Raw genomic sequence first — 22550 nt, 5'->3', positions numbered from 1 at the left:
TTAGGCTAACAGGTGAAAACATGAAGCTGATTTCTGTTTAGATAAGAATCTATTTGGGCAGATAACTTATTGTGAAGGTATATGATTCAGTGTTTAGAAAGGATTTGATTTATCCCTCCTTTCTTCCTGCTAGAGCTCTAAATATCCTGTAAAAGTTCCATAAAGTAAGGTTGGCTTTATGTGGTACTATTGAATGTCTAGCATTATAGGCCTAAACTGGGTTTTTTATTTAATAATAATAAAAAAAATTACTTGAAGCTATTGGAGAATTTTAGTAAGATCAACAACAGAAAAAAATCCCTCCTGGAATTACATTGCAATTGAACCTAAAATACTTGTATTAATGTTATGTTAATATGCATAGAATATTATTTTCATAGCCAAGTTTGAATAGGAATTTTCTGAGTAAATATTTTTGTATTCTTATTAGTTCTCTTTACATATATTTTGAGCACTTATTCTTTTGATGCATATCTGTTATAAAAACAGGGTGTGACTAGTCTCTTTAGTTATGAGTTCTACTCAGATGTAGTAATGAGTGTTTCAAAGTGCTACATGTGTGAACTGGGTGAGAGTGCAAGTCAGCTGATTCTATGGAAATTAATTCTGTCATTCTGATATCTAGAGAATATCCTTGTCTTAGCATAGTTAGTTGTGCACATTTCTGATAACGCAATTAAGTATTGTTTTGTTTTGTTTTGTATTTTCAGGTGGCATGAAGAAATCTGTGGTCATGTGGAATATCCCTGCCGTTTCCAAAATCCTGCAGCCAGGTTGCAAGCAGTCATTCCTTATAGAGTCTTTGCTCCCTGGTGCCTTATGGAAAGCTGTGAAGAATATTTGCTTCAGCTAGTTCCTCAGTGCCTCTCAGCTGCTTATGCCACACTGGGTACCCACCCCTTTTCCAGGCTTGATATTCTGATAGTTCCTTCCAACTTTTCCAGCCTGGGAATGGCTAGGTAAAGAAACTTACTAGTATTCAATCTGCTGTATTTTGTTAGACTCTTTCTTACCAGCTAGTTAACAGTGTCAAGTTGCTGTCAATATAAAGTTGCTGAGCTATTTTTCTTAAACCAAACTTACAACTCTTGTTCCGACTTCATGTGAGTAGGTTTGTTTCCCTCCTTTGCAACCTTTAATTTTAGTTTTTACAGGGCATAGGGAAGGGAAATATAAGCTTATTAGAAATGCGGGTGTAAATTTTTACATTTGTCAAACAGAAGTTCTTTAGTTGGTTCTGTTGATCTAAATACTTGATGTCATTGTCTTGTTTTCTTTTGGCATTGATTTTAGCCTTATATTTTGACAGAATAGTAGTATGTTAAAATCCAAATCTAGGGTTTCTTCACAAGCATTTCCAAAGTGTGGGTTTCTAGTCAAACACTTATCTTCACAAGGCAAATAGATAGGATTATATTATCAAGTTTTCATGGAATTCTGAAGGTTTTCAAGGCCGTCCAGGTGCCAAGCCTGCCCAGGTACCTCTGAATGGCATCTGTTCCCTCCAGCAATTTGACTGTACCACTCAGATTGGTGTCATCAGCAAACTGGCTGTGTGCATGTGATCCCATTGTCTGTGTCTGTTAAAAATATACTGAACAGTGCCAGTCCCATTACTGACCCCTGAGGATACCACTCATCACTGTTCTCCTCTTGGACAATGAGTCATTCACTGCAACCCTTCTGAGTGTGACCATCCAACCAATTCCTTATCCACTGAGTGGTCCTTCCATAAAATCTCTCTCTCCATTTTAGAGACAAAGATATTGTGCAGGACAGTGTCCAATGCTTTTCATTCAAGTAGATGAGATCAGTTTCTTTTCCCTTGTCCACCACTGTTGTAACCCCATCTTAGAAAGCCACCAAACTTCTCAGGCATGATTTGTCAGTAGTACAGCCATGTTGGCTGTCACCAATCACTGCTTTATCTTTGATGTGCCTTGGCATAGTTTCCAGAAGGATCTGCTCCATGCTTTGGCTGGACCTTGAGTAGAGACTGGCTGGCCTGTAGTTCCCCAGGTCATCCTTCTGTACCTTTCTAAAAATGGGGGTTGTATTTCCTTTTCCAGTCACTGGGAACTTCATTGATGCCAATAAGACCATGGCCTTACAGGCCATATTTGTTCCCCATGCTGCATGCATTAGCGGGGAGGCTTTTAAGCTGGGCCCTTGAGGAAACTGACTTATTGGCTGAAATTCTTTTGTGGTGGTCTTCAGGTGCCCTTGTGCTGACCTGTGACTTCTCTCCAGGCTCTGGGCATCATATGAGTGGGGTGGATTGAGGTTCCCCTTCCCCAGCAACTTTAGTTTAAAGCTATCTTCTCCAACCTGGCAAGCCTAGGTCTGAAGATGCTCTTACCCTTCTCTGACCAATGGACCCCATCACCAGGCCAGGTTTCACAAAGCAGGTCCCATGGTGAAACCAAATCCTGGTGACTTTAACCAGTCTTATAACCTTTAGCTGATTGGACTGGCCGTTTCAAGCTGTAGACTTTTTTTCCTGTATCTTTCCTCTTGCAATCCTCTTTTGGGTTAAAAGTCGAAAATTATGTTGGCACATTTACAATATTGTATAGGTTTTAGTAGAAGTTTACTTGCTTTTTTAATTTCATCTAGATCTAGAAAATGTAAAATTTTAGCATTCAGTCACCCTTCTCTGTCATATAAGGCTCGCTGCTTTCTAGATCCCTTTTGCTGGTTACTGAGTTTTCAATGATAGTTCTTCACTCAATGAAGGCATCAAGTTGGTTTGTGCACCTACCACAGGTTCTCCAATTCTTTGCCTGGTGGTTTGAGTTGAAGTGCAGTGTGGTACTGTGTGCCATATTCTTGAAGCCATATGAAATTTGCTGCTGCTCAGCAGTCTTCTGTGACTTCAAAGGCATGGTACTAAAGGGTTGGCACAGGGCCTTGCTATAATTGGGAAAGAATCCAGCCATTTGACTTAGCTGTGAGATAAGAGCAGGGATCTGTGGAATCGTGAAAGGCAAGACACACAAATAGTTCTAAATGAAAGAGAAAGCAGACAGTGATGTCTGGGCCAAAATTACAGTACAGTACAGTAGGAGAAATCTTCATGATTTAGTTGTTGATATGCTATTGCTCTATGGGAAATTTTCAGTGCCTCCTCTGCATGTACCTTTCTCAGAATTTATAGGAAAAAGGTACCTACAGGGAATTCTGTTGCAAAACTATCTGTCATTATCTGAGTCCAGACTATGTGTTCAGAACACTATAATTGTGTTTTATTTGTGAAGGACATGAGAAAAAGCTGTGCTTTTATTCCCCTATGCTTCATCTAACCACTTGCTTGGTCAGTTCCAAGCAATTGATATCATTGAAAATAGGGATGAAAGAAGGGGTGTGCATACTTCCTGATGCCTGTCATTTAACAGTGCATCAAGCCAAACACATTCAAATTTTTTAAAATTTAACTAATGTAAGAACTAATTTAAGATGTTTAAATGTCAAGTTGTATTTGGGCAGGAGATTGTTAAGTGACTCATAATAGCTCATTTGTTCTTGTTGTATGTGATTTTTCCAATAGAAGCTTCTGTGTATATAGCAACTTAAATGGTTAATTCCTATGCATGCAATGATAATTGCCTAAATTGCTTAAGCTAACAATAAGCTGTGTGCAAATCCATGTCAAAACCCATGCAAAGAAAAAAGAGTTAGCTATTACCTTGAGTTAAAAAGGTTGCTATAGTGTTTATTTTTTTATCTTCTAGTCTATCTGTAGCAGTACAAACATAATACAGCATGCCAGCACATAGAAGCTGTTCTTATGAGAACTTTAATTGGACTCCTGTCTACCAGGGTAGGAAACAGACATGAATTTTAGTAATTACCTGAAGTATTAGTCTTTTACAGCATTTGGCACTTTTCTTTGTTCCTCCATTAATTATACTTACCGTGTTTTTCGCATCTCAAAATGCTTCTTCTTATTTAGGAGAGATGTTTCCCCAACACATTAGATTGTGGTATGAAATTATGATAGTTCTTGCACAGAATTATCTAATTAGGTGTTTTGAACTGCCTATTTCAGTGACAGCTACTGTGGGTCAGCTGCATTTCTCTTGAAGTCTGACAGATGCATTATGAGCAAAACCATAGTTGAAAGCATATTCATTGTACTTGTGTTTTCTGTTCATATTTTCCTGTGTTTTTAAATTTGCTATGGACTTCTCTATGGAAATATATTTATAGAGGAAATACAAAAATTATTTCCTCTTGCTTCCTATAGATCTTTGAAGATGGAGGGTTTAGTTTTGCACACTTTAATTTTACACTGTTTTAATTTAAGTGATTCTGTATAGATTCTCCTAAATTCATGCTAGTAAAAGCATGATGTAGCCTACACATCTTTGTTGGTGATATTATATTGAACTGTACAGAAATTAAAAGCATTGTGTGCCAAATTTAAGTAGCTTAAAAGCCTGAGATTCAATGCCTTCTCTAGAATGTTGAGAATCTCACAAACATGTAACAGCAGTTAGTTACCTAATTTTAAGTTCTTTCACTAGCAGAAGAGAGTGAATTGGAGTAAAAGGAATAGGGAAGTGTGTCAGATTACAAGGCCCTAGAGATTCTAATTAGGTTGTTCGTGGAAGAGATCCTTGACCATACACTGCATTGAAAGGTGCATGTCATTTATGCACTCAGAGAACTAAGAGGTTAAAATCAGATTAAAAGTAGCACTATGTTTTGATGCTGTTGATGATATGGTACTTCCTGAGGAGTTGTTGGCCCCATTGGCATTTAAATATCAGAAGTATTTCACATTTGGAGATGCTCTCATATGAGCCTGCAGTTGCACATTAACAGAGCTGAAGGAAAGATTTCAGGTGAAAAGTAGGGTATTCTGTGCATTCGCTGGTTGTTTGGGCTCTTCAAATCAGTTCACTCCCCATCCAGTTTTGTAGATCCCATTTGAAATCCTAGTGTTCAGACATCTCTTCTCACAATTCTTTTTTTCGGAACCTGAAGAGACTCTGAATTCCTTGTTATTTTTCATTCCCTGAGGAAAAACATTATTTCAAATACAGAAACTCTAACTTTTAGTACCACCTGAGCCTGCACTTGAGACTTTTCTTGCAGCGTTTAACTATTTTAGCTTTTTCACAGTCACACCAATTCCTTGTGTTTTTGTGGTGTTAGAAACTGCTTAGCAGCTTTCTACTTCTTGAGAGCAAATGTGCTGATGTTTATTTTACTCTCCTGAGAACTGTAAGCCTTTGCATTCAGTTGAAATTCCCTTTTTGAAACAATGGTTTTTAAACTTTTGTTTCCAGCACACATTGTTTGAATAACGTAAGATTAACGCTTTTTCTGTTTGAATTAATGTATTAATGTACTAGTTTTGTACTAAGTGCTTATCCTTGTACCATGTATAAATAATCTTTCTAAGTGCATCACATGTTGCTGGGATCTAGAAGAGTATGATGAGGAAAGTGTCCTTTGGCATATACCACACTCCTAGGTTTTCCTGACACTCTTAGTACTAATAGTGACTGTGGGATAGATGGACATCTGGTCTAATCTAGTTCATCTGTACTTACAGACGATTTTGCCCAGCTAAGCTAGTGGAACCAAAGAACTTCTGAGCAAAATTCTGACGTGTTCAAAACAGGGTCCTACTGTTAGATAATTTTAATTCTATTTAGGCTCTAAAATTAGTGGCCTTATTTTCAACTCTGCTGGACACCCTTGAAACCCAAATGGTGTTTGATGATGAGGATGCTTGGAATATTTATAAATCAGGTCTGCTAGCTAAATATGGATTTAGCAACCCAGCTTTAAATTCCTGTTCATAAAGATCTTACTCACTCTTCTCCTGTCATGCTAAAAAATTGTCTTTGGTACATACACCTTTCTTCTTTGAAGAAAGAATATCTATTTCTTCAAAAAATCTTGTATCAGCAGAACTCTTGAGTCTTTCCAGTCTATGTCACCAAGGTTGTTAACTTCTTAAATTGAAAAGAGAGAAGGCTGAAGCAGCCTCTTTGATCAGTGCATCTGTAGCCATCATTTGTCTGTTCTGTATGTCTGCAGTGTTATGATGACAACTGATATGCCCATAGAAAATCAGCCAGGACTGCTGGAAAACATTCAAATGTCAAAGTTAAATGTAAAACCTTTAATATTGTTCAGTCTTGCAGAACTGCATTTTACTATTTGATACTACTATAAAAGCCTTTTCTGAGTCAATACAAATGTAGACACACTTTTTTGCACATTTCCAGTTGTTTTAATTTGACAAAATATTCACAAGAGTAATCCTTTAACATTTGGTCTATTTTTTGCATATCACTAGTTGGTTATCTGCACAGAAATAATCATGTACAAAAATATAAAGCAAAAAGTAAAAATATGGTGGAAGAAAAATTGAGTCTTGGCTGTGATAGCGGTAAATCAGAGTATGTGGCTGTACAACACAGACATATGGACCTAGTGGCATTTAGAAGTTGCATGAATTGACACAAAGAGGTAACCAGGGCAACCATCACTTTGCAGCTGAAATGCAAAGAGTAGATTTATTTCATTGACCCACTAACAACATTGGGCAGAGACCCAGAGGAACACAGGCTCTGTTACGCTTAGTTCATCCCAGTGCAAAGAGACCCACAGCAGCACAGCCTCTGCTAGGCTTGGTTCGCCCGAGGGCACTGTGCGGTGCCTGCTGCCTGCCCCAATATATCTCATGCACACACTGCTCATTACAAGGCAGTATTTTTATGATCTTGCTCTCTCCCAGAAAGAGGCTCAAGCATGTGGAGCGTTATCTCTGGGCAGGAATTCTACTTCTCCAAACAGGTAGATAATGAACACTAGGCATAATAAATGGAATTTTACAACAGTGACAGTTGTAGCATTCCCGCCTGCAAGGTTAGTTAGAGAGAAACTATTCTCTCATTTTGCCAAATCTTCTGCCTTTAATCCTTTCTTGAAGATATTTGCTGACCCTTAGCTGAAGTCTGAAGTATGCTTTGGTACCACTGCAATCACTGTCCTCCATCCAGTTGTCATTTTGGTATCAAAACAGGATTTGGAGTACTTGAGGTGTAATGTATTTTCTTATTAATGCGCCTTGTTGGTCTATTAACTCATAAGTGTTAAAACGCTGTTTTAACAGAGAAGCCAGATGTGTGTTCTGCAGCATCAGTGGGGTTTCTTTTGCATTTCCGTTAGTTTTCCAAAGAGGTTTCTCAGTGCTTTTGGAAGACCAGGTACAATATTTGCCTATCATAAGATGCTTCTCTTATGGGATAGTATCACAAGACGATAACATCTCAGTCTGACATTACTGACCAAAATTGATACAAAAAAGGATGTTTTAGAACATGCGGACTTACTTATGTTTCAGGTATGCAACTTTACATTGTTACTATCTGTTTTATGAGATGAATAAAGAATTTTAGGAGTTTAAAAATCACTTGCTACTTTTGCTGTGTGGCACATGAATTCTTAAAAGGGCTTTTGGTCATTGAAGCTGGAGAGGTAGTGGGGCTTTTTTAATGCTACTGTAGAACGGTAACTACGTGTTTTTGAATTCTAGGATTAGAATTATGGCAGAGCCTGTTAACATCATTAGAGTTAAATGTGCCTAACCATTTCCAATATAAACTTGTATTTCAGTGGTTTATATTAAAGGCCTGTTCCCAGCTTAAAGCTGACATTTAGTGGTTTGGCTTAGGAAAAATGGGTGTGGCTATTGTACACACATGTGTGAGAGACCAGTATGTTTCTATGCACACTGTATTTGTATATCTATCTATCTATCTATCTATCTATCTATATATATATATATATATATATATATAGTATATGTGTATGCCTAATATATATCCATACCTGCCCTTTATATATGTGCATATATAGCTGTGTAGGTAATACGGATGATTTTATTTTTGTTATATGAATTGCTTGGCATTTATAAAGTACAAGTATAATTTTCCCTCAAAAGTGACCTGTTTATAGAGAGCTAGAACATGGAGAAATGAGAAAATTAATTGTCATTATTGAACACTGAGTTTGTGATTTTGAAATTAATTTTCAGAATTCTTTCTCCCTGTGTCTTACTTTATCTCTCTCAACTCTTTTCTCCTACCAATAGAGATGATTATTGAAAATTACTTTTGCTTATAGATCAGTAGCAATATAGTCTATCTATTGTTTAATATTCAGTCAGCCACATTAGACCATTCCACTTAACTTTCTGAATTATATAAATAGTAGAGTGCTCATAAATGCAGAGATTTTGCATGTATATGCTGTGAGTGGTAAGAAAGAAGATAATAAATGCTGTCAATTGTTTTGAGCCATAAGCTTAATTTTTAAAGGGCCAAAAGAAATACAGTGTTCAAGGCAGCCAGAGGCCTCTGTCATGCAATTATCTCTGATCTGACTTGCCATACCAAGCATGGGAAGCTTTCATAGTCTCTATGATAATTAGTAGTAGTCTGCAATTTACCAGCCCACCTAGGAAGAACCTGAACCAGATTTTAGATTTTAAATGTAGACTGCAAGACCAATCATACTTAAAGCAGACGGAAGTACAGAGAAATCATTAAATCCATGCATATTACTTTACCTCTGGCATCAATTGCCAGGTGCTAATGCTTTTTGCTGTAGATTTGGTTTCAAGCTGAAAAAAACACACCAAAATTATGCAAACAAATTGGTGGCTTTATTTTCCTTTTTGTTTGTAGTTTTGTTTGTTTTGTTGCTAACAGGAGTATGGTTTAAGGATCCCTAGCCCTTTTCTTGTATGAGTAGTAGTTTGAGTACTTGCTGGTGACAAGCTCAGAGGAGGCTAAGAGAAGTTATGTTCCTAAAAACCATGATGCTGCTGAGCAAAAACTATGCAGTCCTGCCCTTACGAGTAGTAGTGAGGAGTATGAGCAGTTGAGTGATCTATTCCTGAGCTCCATCTTTTGGCTCTGGGCAGGGAAACTTTTTGGATAGTCACAGAGAGTTGGGTAGGCAGTTTTGATTTGCCTCTGCTCTGCTTGCCAACCCTGGCCTGGAGCAATAGTTTTGGCTACAACTATGACACCCCACTGTGCCCAGTGTTGGGCTGCATGTTTATGTCAGAGACACAAAGTGAATCAGGCCTCTGCTAGCATTATTAGCAGGTAGGAGAATATGTTGCATGAGAAGAGGCGGATAGAGCTAGATTTGTTCAGCCTGGGAAAAGATATTACTAACTGAGACTAATCACTGTCTCCTGCTACCTGAGGGTGTGGTTGCAGAAAAAGAGAGCCAAAGCCATGGTTCTCTCAGAAATAGGGAAAATATATGGAGCAACATTCACAAGCTGTAGTGATAGATTTCAGACTAGATACAAGGAACCACATTTATTGAGGATAAGCACTGAAACAGGTGGTCCAGGGAGCTTGTGGAATGTCCATCTCAGGAGGTGGTGAAAAGAGGCCTCTTCAAGCCTGATTTTTTTTTCCTGAGATTCCAAGCCTTCAGTGCTTTTACCTGTGCTACTCCCTTGGTTTTATGTTCTGTTATGTGGAGCGTTAAATGACACCTCCCCCACCATATTACCTGTATGAATTCATTCATGTTGCCATAGTATTTGAGAGCTTTTCAACAATTAAAGCTGTTTTCAGAAAATCTGGGAAAGTAGTAGGAATGCATTCTTATTTTGCAGGTAACTAATTGGTGGGTATAGATGTTACAGGAGATCTTTTGAAGAAACACATATATCCTAATTCCTTTCTCCTGTCCTCTCCCTTGCAAAGGTTAAGGAACTGTGCTCATATCTTTTGGACCTAAATCCAGTGTTCTAACATTTCACCAGCCTTTCCAACCTTTTCTTGTTTGCGATAGTAGGTACTAGCTACCTTCCAAGTTTGAAAGGTATACTCCAAACTTCTGGGCTGCTAGAACTAACAAAAATCTGTCTTTAATTGAAATAAAGTATGGTATTCTGTTTTTTCCTCTTTGTTTTTTTAAAAAAATACAAGCATTTTCATTATTACCTCTAATCCTGGAAGATGCAAGTTTCACAGGTAGAAGTTTCAGTACACTAAAAATAATAACAGCTATTGAAATTGATGGTGAGGAATGGGATTTTTAGTCACAGCAGATCTAATATCCTGATAGAGGGTTATAATATTAGTCTTATTGCATATGGTGTCATCTTCTATGAAATGTTTTGACAATAGACTGATTCTATTCAGTTCTTTAGAATTTGATTCAGAAAGTGGTTAAGCCTTTGGAAATGCCCACTGGGTACTCTTGCAGCATGATTGGTTCAAGAAAACCTGTATATATGCTATTGTGAATGTGGGTAGTGGTGGTTTCATTTAGTGGTGCAATGTTTTGTCCAATGTCAATTTTACTGTTTGATTTAGTTGAATGAAGGAGACATATTTCTTAAAATGTTTTCTGTTTTGTTTTCCACTGGGAAATCGTTTTAAGTGACGTACAGTTAAAATATGGGACATTTCATTAGTGATTAAAGTTAAGTGTGACTATCATGATTATTTTTCTAAGTATTTTTATCTTTCTAATGATGTATGTAGAGCTCAGACTGAACCAACAGTATAGTATTATACAAGAAAAATGGCTTTAATTATTTTCTTGTGCATCTCCCAATCCCTTAAAAAATCCCCACAATAAGCAAGCAAACAAAATCCTCTTGCCCCGTCTTCATCTTTCAGTTGTACAACAAGTGTTCATGCTTAACTCTGTGGAAAAATATGAATCCATGAGCCATAAATCACTTATCTGTTTTAAAATGTGTAATTTTTTGAAATAATGTAAAAGTAATTTAAATGGCTAAATAAGTGCAAAATCTGTTCCTTCTCCAAACATAAGACATGCAGTTTATGATTGAATCTGTTTTAAATTAGTGCCTATATTTTTGGTTTGGTTTTCCACCTAATGTGTCCAAAGAGGCAATTCAATTTTGCCCATACAATTTCAACTTCAGCAGCCAGGTGATATATACAGACAATGGAATTTCTTATTTTTAATATAATACATTGAATGTTATGGTCACAGTAATGCTTGTGTAAATAATGAGTGATTCCAGTAAGTTCTGGGTAGATCTGTCCTACGTGAATGATCATAATTTGTCTGTGAAACCTCAAATTTTATGGCTAAATCGTAAAAAAATATAGGGGTGGGTGTCCTTGTAAATATTTGTTCTTTTCAGCTGTTAGTTGAGATGAGGTAATAAACACTAATGTTCCTGATTTTTATGATGTATACTGAGATATTGTTGAAAATAGGAGTTCTTGTGCAAATCTTTATTTACACTATGGTTTAGAGCTTGTTGGACAAAAAGCTAGTGATGGCTTCCTCCTCTTATTTATTTAAAACTTTTGGCACATTGGAACAGGAATTCATTCTCTTACCTCTGATTTATACAGATGTCGTCTTTGTTGGGTGACTGGTCAGTTGTATTCAAAGTCAATTTCTGTGAACATAGCAATTAAGCATCTTTACCTTTAGCCCTTTTTGCCTATCAAATGAAACCAGGAATAGAGACCTGACTTTCTACTACATGTGTCAGCTACAGGCTCTTTAGAGAGGGATGTGAAAGACTGTGTTCGCACACTTCCACTGCAATGCTAATAATGCTTCTTACACATGGAAGAAGAAGATGAGGGAAAAACAAAAGGATGGAAATAACCCCTTCACGGCATCTCCATGTCTTGATTCCAGTGTGTGTTATACTATGTTCTGAGCACATTTGGTTTAATGATTTGACAGAGGCCTAATTGCTAATTCTCTCTTGCTTTCAGCTGCAGGGGTATAGAAACTGCCAGGAGGTAGTGTGGAGGAAGGCAGAGCCATGGTTTTGAAATAGATGTGTTGTGAGGAAGATCAGATAGAGGATAAGCTGAGGGGAATCATAGAATCATTTAGATTGGAAAAGACTCTTAAGGTCATTGAGTCCAGTCATTACTCTAATACTGCCAAGTCCACCACTAAACCATGTTCCTAATTGTCACATCAACATATCTTTGAAATAGATTTCTTTTAAATAGAAAACATATCTTTTAAATATCCATTGAGAGCAACTCAACCACTTCTCTAAGCTGCCTGTTCTGCTGTTTAATAACCCTTCTGGTGAGGAAATTTTTCCTAATATCAAAACTAAATGTCCCCTGGCACATCTTGAGGCCATTTCTTCTTGTCCTGTTGTGTGTTGCTTGGGAGAGGAGATTGATGGAAATGAGTAATGACATAGGATCTGTGAGGGAACAAGCCAGAAAATTTAGCTAGTGAACATATTCCAGGCACCATATCAGTAGGTGTGTTTTTGCACAGCTTAGTGAAAACCAGGAAATTTCTTTCTAAGCTTTCAAATTATGTATTTGACACCTCTGAAGATAAATTTTTTGAATTAATTAAGTTGCTGCAGTATCACTTTGTGAATATTATTTCTGGCTGTTATTATTTTAATTTTGTGTAGTGACTGAAAGCCACAGTAAAGGAGTAGTCTTCCAAAAGTGCCTAATTTGAGCAGGGACTGCATAGCCCTATGAAACAATTCCTATGGAACGCTTTTCTGTTTGGTCTTGTAAAGGGAGTACTACAGCAATACTTGTTTTCTGAAACTTCATAAACTTCATATATTACACAATTTCATTGTGTAAATCCATAATTTCTGCAGACTTGGATTATTGCCCTGTTGAAGGATTCTTTTCCCTTTATTTGGGAATATGTGCATGTTAGATTGCTCTTTAGGGATCTGAGCATCCTTGGGAACATTCTAAAGTGGCAGAAGTAAATGGTAGACAAAAGAGATGAACATGTTCATAGACTGTTGCAGTTGTTTGTTGATTTTGCAGCTTGTTGGAATATTTTGTAATTAGTAGTAGTTTGTGTCTGGTTTTGTGGGACTTGTAAGCAAATTGACCCAAAAGTTCTTTTAATTAAGAACAAAACCAAAATCCTGCCCAAAACTGTGAAACAAGGTTACCAAAGGCTTTATGTATTTTTGCACTGATTTAAAGGGGTTTTTTTCACCTCTACTAGCAGGGCTTTTTTGAGTGAATTTCCTATGGACTGGTGCTAGAAGAGCCTGCTTTTCATATTGTTCCTTTTCCTTCTCAAAAGTTAAGTTCAAAATAGAAGCTGTGATAAGAGGAAATTCAAGTCTAAATTGGTTGTGAAGCAAGTGGAAGGACCACAGAATGCTTACAAACAGAAAGAAATACCTGTCTAAGATTTATGTTTCTCCTAGTCTGAGAGTGAGACTTTTCCTGCTGATTTTGGTATTTTTCCAGAAGTGTGATTGTCAGGTAATTTCAAGTGAGCAACGGAATAGGGGCTTTTAGATCTTAATACACAAATACTAAACTATGTACTTTGGGGCAGAGATTCGAGGTTTTGGGTTTTTTTTCCTTCCAGAAAGCTTGAGAAGAAAGACAAATTAGAGGGGGAAAAAATAGCATAACTCAAAAGAATCCAGACAGGACATTTAGAACATCAAGACTAAGTGGTGGGGATGAGGTGTTTCTTTGCAAGTAATAGTTTTTCTTGTAACCATGTATTTCTACATTTCTCCACAAGGCTTCCCACAACTTATCACAATCATCTTCAGTTAGTGGAATCATTTATGGATTGTTAAGAATAATTCCTCTTCTATGGCCACCATAAGAGTTTGTAAGATTATTGTTTCAATTTTACTAATATTTCGTTTCTGAGTGCTAAGTGATGAGATAGGGGTTAAATAAGGCCTTCACCACTACACTGCTTAGCAGTGGGGATTTGGATCTTGTGGTTTTTCAGTGGTTTAGGGTTCGTTTCTGTTAAGCCGTTTCTCCAGGAAATTCTTATACAAACAAAATCTGGTGGTAAAAGCTCTGACTTTATATAAATCAGGAGATATGAATACCTCTCTCATCACAATTGGGGTTTTATTTATATTTGGGGGTTTTTTGAGGCCTTCTGCAAGTACTTTATGATATACTCTAATCACTGCCTCTGACTGGTAACTTTATCTTCTAGATCTCAGTTTAGTTTTAGGTCTTATTTATGCTTGAGCTCTTTGAAAACTTATCTCAAGGTGTCTTTTTTAATAGCACTGGCACTTTGGGTTTTTCCCCACTATTTTTCAGCTGTTGCAAGTCTTTATTCTCAGTTCCATAACATTCACCCTCTCTATGCTATTGTACAGTTAAGTTTCTTTTCCTAATATATTGTAATTTGGTACTAGCTTTGATCATGACCATTCAGTTAAGTCTCCCTCTGCTTAATGACTTGGATCCTATACTTCCTGTATTTTTTATTCTTCCTGTTTCTTTGCTGTCATATCAATCAGTCATTTGGGAGACTTCATTCCTGAAGGACAGTTTTATTTAATTTGTAATGTCAAGAAGCTATTTGAACTTAGACTATCCTTTTCACTTGAACATTTTGCTAATCCCTTTCTTGCTATGCTCACGAACATCTGCTAGAATGGGGCTTCTCAAGGGCCTAGGTCACATTGGGTGAGAGGTAATAGCCAAAACGTTTTAGTGTCTCATGATCAATTACTGGTTGTCTAAGCAAAGTTCTGATATTCACTTGCTGTGTGAGGTCTGAGGTTTTCCTCTAATTTTGGCAGCAGTGAGCTTCAAGCTCTTCTAGGGGCCTTTTCAGGTTTGGCCTATCATCTTTCAGGAGACACCAGCACGTCCCAAAAGGCATCATTTTCATCTGTCACGTGTTCTGTGCTTTTAGAAAAGTTAATCCAGAGTGTTTGGCTAGTGTTACTGTTTTGACATTTTAATGCTGATTACCTAAATTTGCTTCTGAAGCCACGGCTTAGCTGTGGTTATGGCATTCAATAAGCTGCTGCTCCTGTTTGGCTAAGAGTGCAGTACTTATTTTTCAACACTACCACCATCACATGCTGGTAGCTTTGGACCTATTTTGCCAAGGAATATAATTTCTTCTTTTGATCTGGCTTCTTTCCACTGTGTGTCACTTCCAGCTGCTTTACACACCACTGTAGTACTGTGTGGTTTTTTTCCTTTGAAATTAAACAGCCTTCTGCTTATTTGGTTTGTGCAAGAACATTTGGACATGAGTGTTTAAGTGGTTTATCACACTTCCACAAGAAAGCTTTTTATTTTTAGATGAGAAATTCTGTTTGCTTACAAGGCCTGATGGATGACAGGACTGCTAAGAATAGCTTGAGCAATGTTACTTTTTTAGCAAAGTACACTTTTTTTGGTAGATACTCTAGGAAACACTTGGTCCAGCAACTGTAGAGAGATCTTATGATCCTTCTCTAGTATTTTTGGAGTGTGTGTGTGTGTTGAGAGGATTGGCTGACCTTCTCTTTTGATTTTTTCCCTGTAATAAGACAGGAAGGGACACAGTTAGTACTGCCTTGCACCTTTTGCTTGAAATAAACTCCATGGATACTGACTTGAGTTACAGATATTTTGTCCTGGAGGGCTATCAGCCTGAGAAATTTAGTTGAGCTGAGTGACTTTTCATGATAGGGTTAAGTCAGTCCAGCTTTTAGGCAGTGATTGTGTTATGTGCCTGTTTTGCATTGAAATTAGTCTCAAATGCTAAATGTTCACAATAACAGTGTTGAACTAATTTCTAGTTTATAGATCAGCTTGCTTAGACCCAGACCAGTAACTTTACAAATTGTTCTAAACGTCTTTTTATTTCTGCCTGAACAAAAAGTAGTCTTTAAAATCCCACACTTTTAATGAAGTTGACTGTGTTAACAAGTAATGCAGTGCCAATGTATTGGATGAAGAAATAGTCTGCAGTAGTCAGTATGGAGACTCCTACATCTAGAGTCTATACAGTTGGAGAGACGTACTTTTTACTTGATTTAGTCTGGCTCCCTGAGCTAAATATTCCTTCCTCAGCATTGAAGCTGTTCATAAGAGTGCTTATTTTTCACACACTTATGTTAGTTTTGGATTGAAATGGCACACAACTGGAACAGAAATTCCTCTGTTGTTTCCACAAGAAATGATCCAGTTTGCCTGCACCTAAATCTCCCTGAGACCTGAAACAGATTGGAACATGTGAATGACTGAAGGACTTGCTTTGGAAACACACTGTTGATCCAACTGAAAACTAAAACCACTAATGGAGACATAAGCATCCTCAGAAATAAACTCTTTTTCCAAACGAAGTAGTTAACATACAAACTAAGTGGAATACTGTTTTACTGTACTATTTAAATGTAGTAACCATGTAGTTAGCACCAATGGGGATATCTTATAGGTGGGAAGGTGATTTTTTCTAAAACAAAGCCTGAAACAAGGTAGGTTTCATTTGCTCATTGTCACATGAGCACCAGAATAGGTATAATATCCAAGAAGTCTGTCCAACAGTCTGGCACAATGATATTTCTGTCCAGACATTAGGCTGTGGATTGGTTGCCATGACACAAAGGGCATGCTTCAAGTCTTGACATAGTTCTTAGCTTGTAGGTTGCCTTTCTGGAGATAACAGTGTTTTCATTATTTTCCCCTTTGTGAGTGGTCAGGCTTTGATCACTGCTCTTTGTCTCTGGATCTGGATATCTTTTTGAAGCCTGAGTGACCTGGGAGCTTGATAACCTGCTAAATTATGTGCCAAAAACACAGGACATTTGAGAGCATTGTCTGCCTGAGTGTTCCTCTTTGTGCTACCACACCCAGGCATTCCCACTCATTCTCCATTGATGCATACCATTGTAGTTTTCAGCAGTTCTCCTGCCAAAGATCAAACACTAATGAGATGTTATATTCTGTGACTTAGTTTTTATTTTCTGTATGACATTTTTTCCCAAAAGTTTTGTTAAAAAGTTAATCTCATGACAACTTGTGGCTGTGGTATTGAATTTGGGCTAGGAGAGCACAGGGCAGTTTTTGGCAGGACATGTAGGCCAGTATCAACCTTATAAGCTACAGGTATTTAAGGCATGTGGAGATACAGAGAGGAGGTACAAAGTGATTCTGAATCCTTTGACTTGTGTCAGCAAGATAAAGATGCTGATCAACAGAGTACACTTACTTTTTCTCTGAAGAATATATACCATTAAGTTAAATAAGCCAACTCAGGAGCCTGTGTGACGCAAGAAGACTCAGACAATACAGAATAAACCATAACAGAACATGTGACTACATTGTAACTAGCACAACAACCTGGTTGTGATGAGCCAATAATACTTGCAAAGCCTCTTGCTTGGCAACAATCAAATCAGCTTGGAGACTACTGAGACTTAGCTATTTTTATGTTCAACTAACTGGAACTCCTGCAGAAGGCAGTGTGTAGAAGTAACACTGCAGAGAAAAGGTGGTGAACTGAAAACTTAATGAAAACCAGCACATTCATATCACACCCATATCTAAGAAGTGTGGAATGACTATACCAAGAAAGGATTTTGCCATGAGAGCAGGACCTAGCAGAATTACATTAGTAAAACTCTGAATCAGTGTCTGTTTCCTGAGAGCAGCTTGATGTGATTAAACTTTTTGTGAGTTGACATTAGCAGGAGCTAGACACATCACATAGATCTGGGCCAGTATTTGAACCAAGTAACTTTGATCTGAGAAACAGGTAATTTAGATTTTTTCTTAAGTATCAGCTAGAGGATATGGATGGAGAAAAGAGCTCCAAAAAGCCGATAAACTGGACCTCCTAAGCTTTCCTTGCTCAAGTCCAGCATGTGCAGTTTTCAGTTTCTTCCCAACTCCCTCTTTTCCTGTATCATTGTAGTGAGCAGTAGAATCTACCAAATTGTCGGGGGTACCATGTCAAAACCTTCATGAAGTGGTTTCTGGGTGAGACTGACTGATGCTTTGAGAGCTGATGGAAGCAGCTTTAAGATATGTGAGGCAGAGGAAGATTTCAGAAAGTTTGAAGTAACACAGAAATTACTTCTTGTATATGTTCTGGCCAACACTTTGTTCTTTAGCTTTTTTGTTAATGCTATGTTTGTTGGGAGGCATTTTCCACCAAGGCTGAAATGTTTTCTTGGCTAGCCTGGAGACAACATCCTGTCCTGACAGGTGAAGGCTGACTTTCAGCTTCTCACACCAGTGTGACCTTCTGGCTGGACAGTGCAAACCACCTGTATTCAGTATGCACTGTGTAAAACTGGAAGGTTTGGTTTTTTGCACAGAATTTGGATTAGGTTTCAAGGCTTTCAGTATCTCTGTCATACACAAAATCCTGAATGACCCTGTGGTGACATGCAGCACAGGGGAAAACTGAGGAACACTGATGTTTATCCAGGGAATTAAATGTCAGTGAGGTTATTCCAATTTTGCCACATGAATTCTTCTAGGAAATAGGAGACAGGATGTACTGTACCACCTTACTCTCAAGAGCAAAAGGAATGTTGTTGCCCATGCTTGCTTATCCTAAACATTTAGTACTGCATATATTAATAGAAATGTGTGTATATATATATATATATAGTAAGAGAGAGATATAGGTATTGATATAAATACATATAAAACCCTCAAACCCTATCAAAACAGGAAACATCTTTGCTTCTGCTTTTTCCCTGGAGGAAGGATCAAAGAAGAAACAATGTGCAACAGATGTTAGTCACATGGCTTAATGCAGTATGATGTATAAAATACATACAGAATACAAAATACATGCAGAATACAAATTTCTTTCCAGTTTGACGGTTGTTAGTAGATTATCTCAACTGAAATCTGGTCAAAATAGTCTAAAATTACACAAGTATAAGGCAACTTAATTACTCCTCCTCACACATCTAATTAATTTTGAATGGTAAGGCTTGAACATGACTTTCCAAACTTTGTGTTTATGTTACTTAAACCAGTGCTGTTCATTCATGAGCTTTTGTTTATAGACTGTGTATTTCCAGGACTGATTTTTTGAAACATATAAAGACTGTTAAAGGATTAAAAATGAGTTCTGTAGCAGTCCATTTTTATTTTATGATTTATACTAATTTATTAATGTTGCTGTAAAGCTTAATGAAAGTGAGATTTTATTTTCTATGGTTGCCAGGAAGCTGGTATTTTTCAGTTGTCGAAGTATGAAAAAATCATGTTTTACCAGTAAAAGTGTTTGCACTCTATCTCAATTGGTATTGCAGCAATAGTCAGTTGAAAATTATGTGTATTTTAACAGTCTTTCTTATGAATTACATGTTTTCATTATGATAGCATTGCTGTTTTAGTTAACTAATATTCAAGTGGGAAGTGCTTCAAAGGCTAACCAAAACTATTAGGACATGCACATTGATACAAACCTTATACCTTGTGTAAGAGAGTGTAAACCTGCCCCCAGAGACTTCATAGGGAACACAGCAGTGTAACAAAAACCCCTTTAGAAAGTGACTTTAATGGTAAATGGTTGGGTTTACTGTTTAGTTGCACTACAGAAGTTAATAAAACTAAATCAAAAAGGTGTGTTAAGGTAACTCTGCATTGTGCTTTTGTTTGCATACACATGCTACAAGGTGTTATGTATGCAGTAAATTATTAACAGGTATAAGCTATTGAATACATTGCATATTTGGTGTGAAACTCTACTGTGCAAGATTGGATAGTACACTCTACACACTCTGAAATTATTATTTTAAAGAAGAGTAGTTATGTCTTCAATTAAAACCTGAGAAGATAGGTGGGGACTTTTTGTAGAAATGTGCAAAGCATTTTTCTGGTGATTGATAGCAGCATTACCACTTCATGCAAAAGACAGAGTCCCCTTTTCTGAGGTTTTATTCAGTTGTCTGACATTAGAGACAGAGCATGGGTGCTCTTTTTAAATAGAATTCAACAGATAAATACTTTATCCTTAGCAATGTCTGGCATTTCCCAGCAAAAGAGTTTTTAATTAACATCTGCATAACAAGTCCAAAACATGCTAAATTTGTTACATTTGCATTCTAAATTGATTGTTAATATAGTATTGCAGGAGTGTAGAACAGGAATTATTTATATTTTTCTCCATTTCAAAGAAAATCACTCTTTTACTTGTGTCTTTCTCTTTAGTCTTATATTATCTTAAATATGATCTATTGTGAAAGGAAGAAATGGAGTTTTTTATTATTTTGTGCCAGCAGCATTTGTTTATGAGCGTATATTTGTGGGTGTTGTAATATTTAAACTCCTATATAAAATTATATTCTAAATTGCTTAGCAGGAATGCTGAGTGTGTCAAAACAAAAATACCTTTCCAGTAATAATCACTTTGAAAGTAGAAAATAACACAGCTGTCAGTTTTTTTACTTGATGCAAGCATTCATCATTATATTTTCCCTCTACTTACAAATAATGTCACACATAAATCATTGTGATAGCAGACCATTGTGATAGCAGACCATTAAAAATTGTGCAAGCCAAAAGATTTGGAGGGCTTCACTTCTCTTTTTTTTTTTTCTCTGTGGTTTACTGTTACTTAGAATGAATTTTAACATAGATTAATTTTAAGTTAAATGGATGACAACACTGAAGATGGCATAATCTTATAACCATATTTCCAATAAGAGAACTCTTGCCATCTTTAGATGTACTGCCTCTTCTCTGTCTATTCACATTTAGTCATCATTACTCCTACAGGTTTTCTCAGAATTGCCATAACTTCCCAGTCTCATGAAAAAGTCAACATTCTCCACAGTTTGCATTCTGCACATTTTGAATAATACATATTTGGTAGTTTCTGAAAGTATTGCTACCTAAACGCCTGGCTGAGGCAAGACCAGTGTTCTGCTGTGTGCCACTTGGAAGTGAATATGTTCTCTGCTTTTCTGAAAGTGCTCAGCCCTCCTCAGGTCACTGCACATGCTTTCTAGCCAGAAGAAATTTCTTAAATGTAACTGGCCTAAAAAACTTTGATTCTATATAATATATCATACTCTTTTGAAACACCTGCATAAATCTTGTTAATGGTAATGGACATTGCATGCTTACAAAGAGGGAGAAGGATAACCATGTCTCTGAGATTTATATCGTCTTTGTGATGTCGTTTGTAATGATTTCTGTCTTGCATTCAGGTGCAAATTTTTTTTCACAGGGTTCATATTGATGCCAGTAGGAGGAAAGCTTTCATAACTGCAGAGTGTAATTGTTTGTTTTTAATTACATATCCATACTATATAACATATGGATCAATGCTCAGAACCCAGGATTATTTGAGCCAGAGAAATACCTAAACAGAGAAAAATGGGCAAAATGGTTATAAATATACACGTAAATTTAGATATCTTAATCTAACATAATATGTCTGAAAATGCAAGGCATACTTAAGATGTTGATCTTGGCACTTGGAAAAATAAGAGAAATGGGAGCATTCCTGATCAGTTTATAAATATAACTTTTCTTTGATTAAAAAAAAAACCCTGAAATCAAACCTTGGATTAAACTATCAGTCAATGGGTAGATGTTGTAGAAAGCTTACCCTCTACCTTGTATTTTTTGCGTAGCCAGATGTAGCTAAGCACAAATCATCCAGATCTGAATGTAATATTGTTGTGCTGTAATCTTATTGTGAAGTTAATGATCCAATAATGATCCAATGGTCAGATTTTAAAAGGGCTGTTATTATATTAAAGTTTTCTTAGTCTGCCAGCTTGTTCCTTTTGATTAGATTTTGCTTTTAGTATTTCATATTGATACAAGAATAAATCCTTCATGTTTATAAACTGTTATCACACTGATCTTTTCTTTTTCTCTTCTTGACTTGACTGAAAGTGTGAGATGTATTATAAATCATAACTAGCCACTTTCTCACAGCATTTTAGCATTCTGTTTTCCACATGTGTATGGCACTTTGCCATGTGATTTTTTGAATAATCAGTTTTATGTCTCTTCATGTTGATTGAAAATGAATCCATGATTTGCAATATACAGTGTTTCTACTTCTCTGTATCTTTTACATGTGCCATCCATATAGTTACCACTAATATTGCATATACAGTGAAAAAGATTGCAATATGTGTGTCAATGTGTGTTTTAAACAGTGAAAATGTTTGGTCACTTTCTTCATCCAAAGGTATGGGTGCTTCTAGTAGTTGGGCTTTTTGAAATTAAGACTCCAAAAGAAAGAGATTTTTCAATCTCTTATTGCTTTTTTTAATATCATTTTATAGAATGTTTTTCTACATATGGACAGTATGGGCCAAATTATCTGCTTGTGTTAATAGGTATGAGATTGTATTATGGTTAACCTAGGTATTGTATTATGGGTAACCTGAGTAAATCATATGGCTAAATTAAAATCTGATTTGTTTACCTATTAATATTCTCATTTCCAATAGCATTGCGAAAAGTGTGGATGAATTTAGTCGTATTCTTTGTATTTGGTATCAAGTGACCAAGGTTTTTCATCTTGTGTAGAAGTTCCTTTAGTCATGAGACTAAACTAGCAAATTTTGTTGTTTCAACTGCTTCCTCACACCCCAGCTTTTCATCTGATTTGGCTGAGTTCACTTGACTAATCTGGCAATATTGGAGTTACTTAAGGTATTTGCTCTGTGTGGCTAATCTGTGGTGCTGTCATCTGGAAATAATCCTAGGATCTCCTAGACACTGTGGTCTCAATACTTGTGCCAGGAGAACAGTTAGCTATCTGTGGACTCCTGAAGGAGA

At 36.7% G+C, this 22550-nt stretch overlaps 1 protein-coding gene across 10 annotated transcripts in view; it reads left to right on the top strand.

Annotated features, from left to right (window-relative positions):
* Positions 1-22550, top strand: part of AOPEP (aminopeptidase O (putative)) — a 185487-nt gene that overhangs the window by 26804 nt on the left and 136133 nt on the right. For all 10 annotated transcript variants that reach the window (XR_011678881.1, XR_011678880.1, XR_011678884.1 and 7 more), the window contains one exon: positions 711-959. Coding sequence is in view for 5 of the 10 variants with exons in the window: in XM_071424824.1 (XP_071280925.1) it covers positions 711-959 (249 nt within the window). In the remaining 5 variants the exon portion in view is untranslated. The remainder of the gene's footprint in view (positions 1-710; positions 960-22550) is intronic.

Source organism: Agelaius tricolor, unplaced genomic scaffold, assembly GCF_023055355.1.
Source record: "Agelaius tricolor isolate 1412-34295 unplaced genomic scaffold, bAgeTri1.0.p SCAF_4, whole genome shotgun sequence".
NCBI lineage: Eukaryota > Metazoa > Chordata > Aves > Passeriformes > Icteridae > Agelaius > Agelaius tricolor.
The sequence above is the reverse complement of the archived record's forward strand: the minus strand, read 5'-3'. Positions and strand labels throughout refer to the sequence as shown.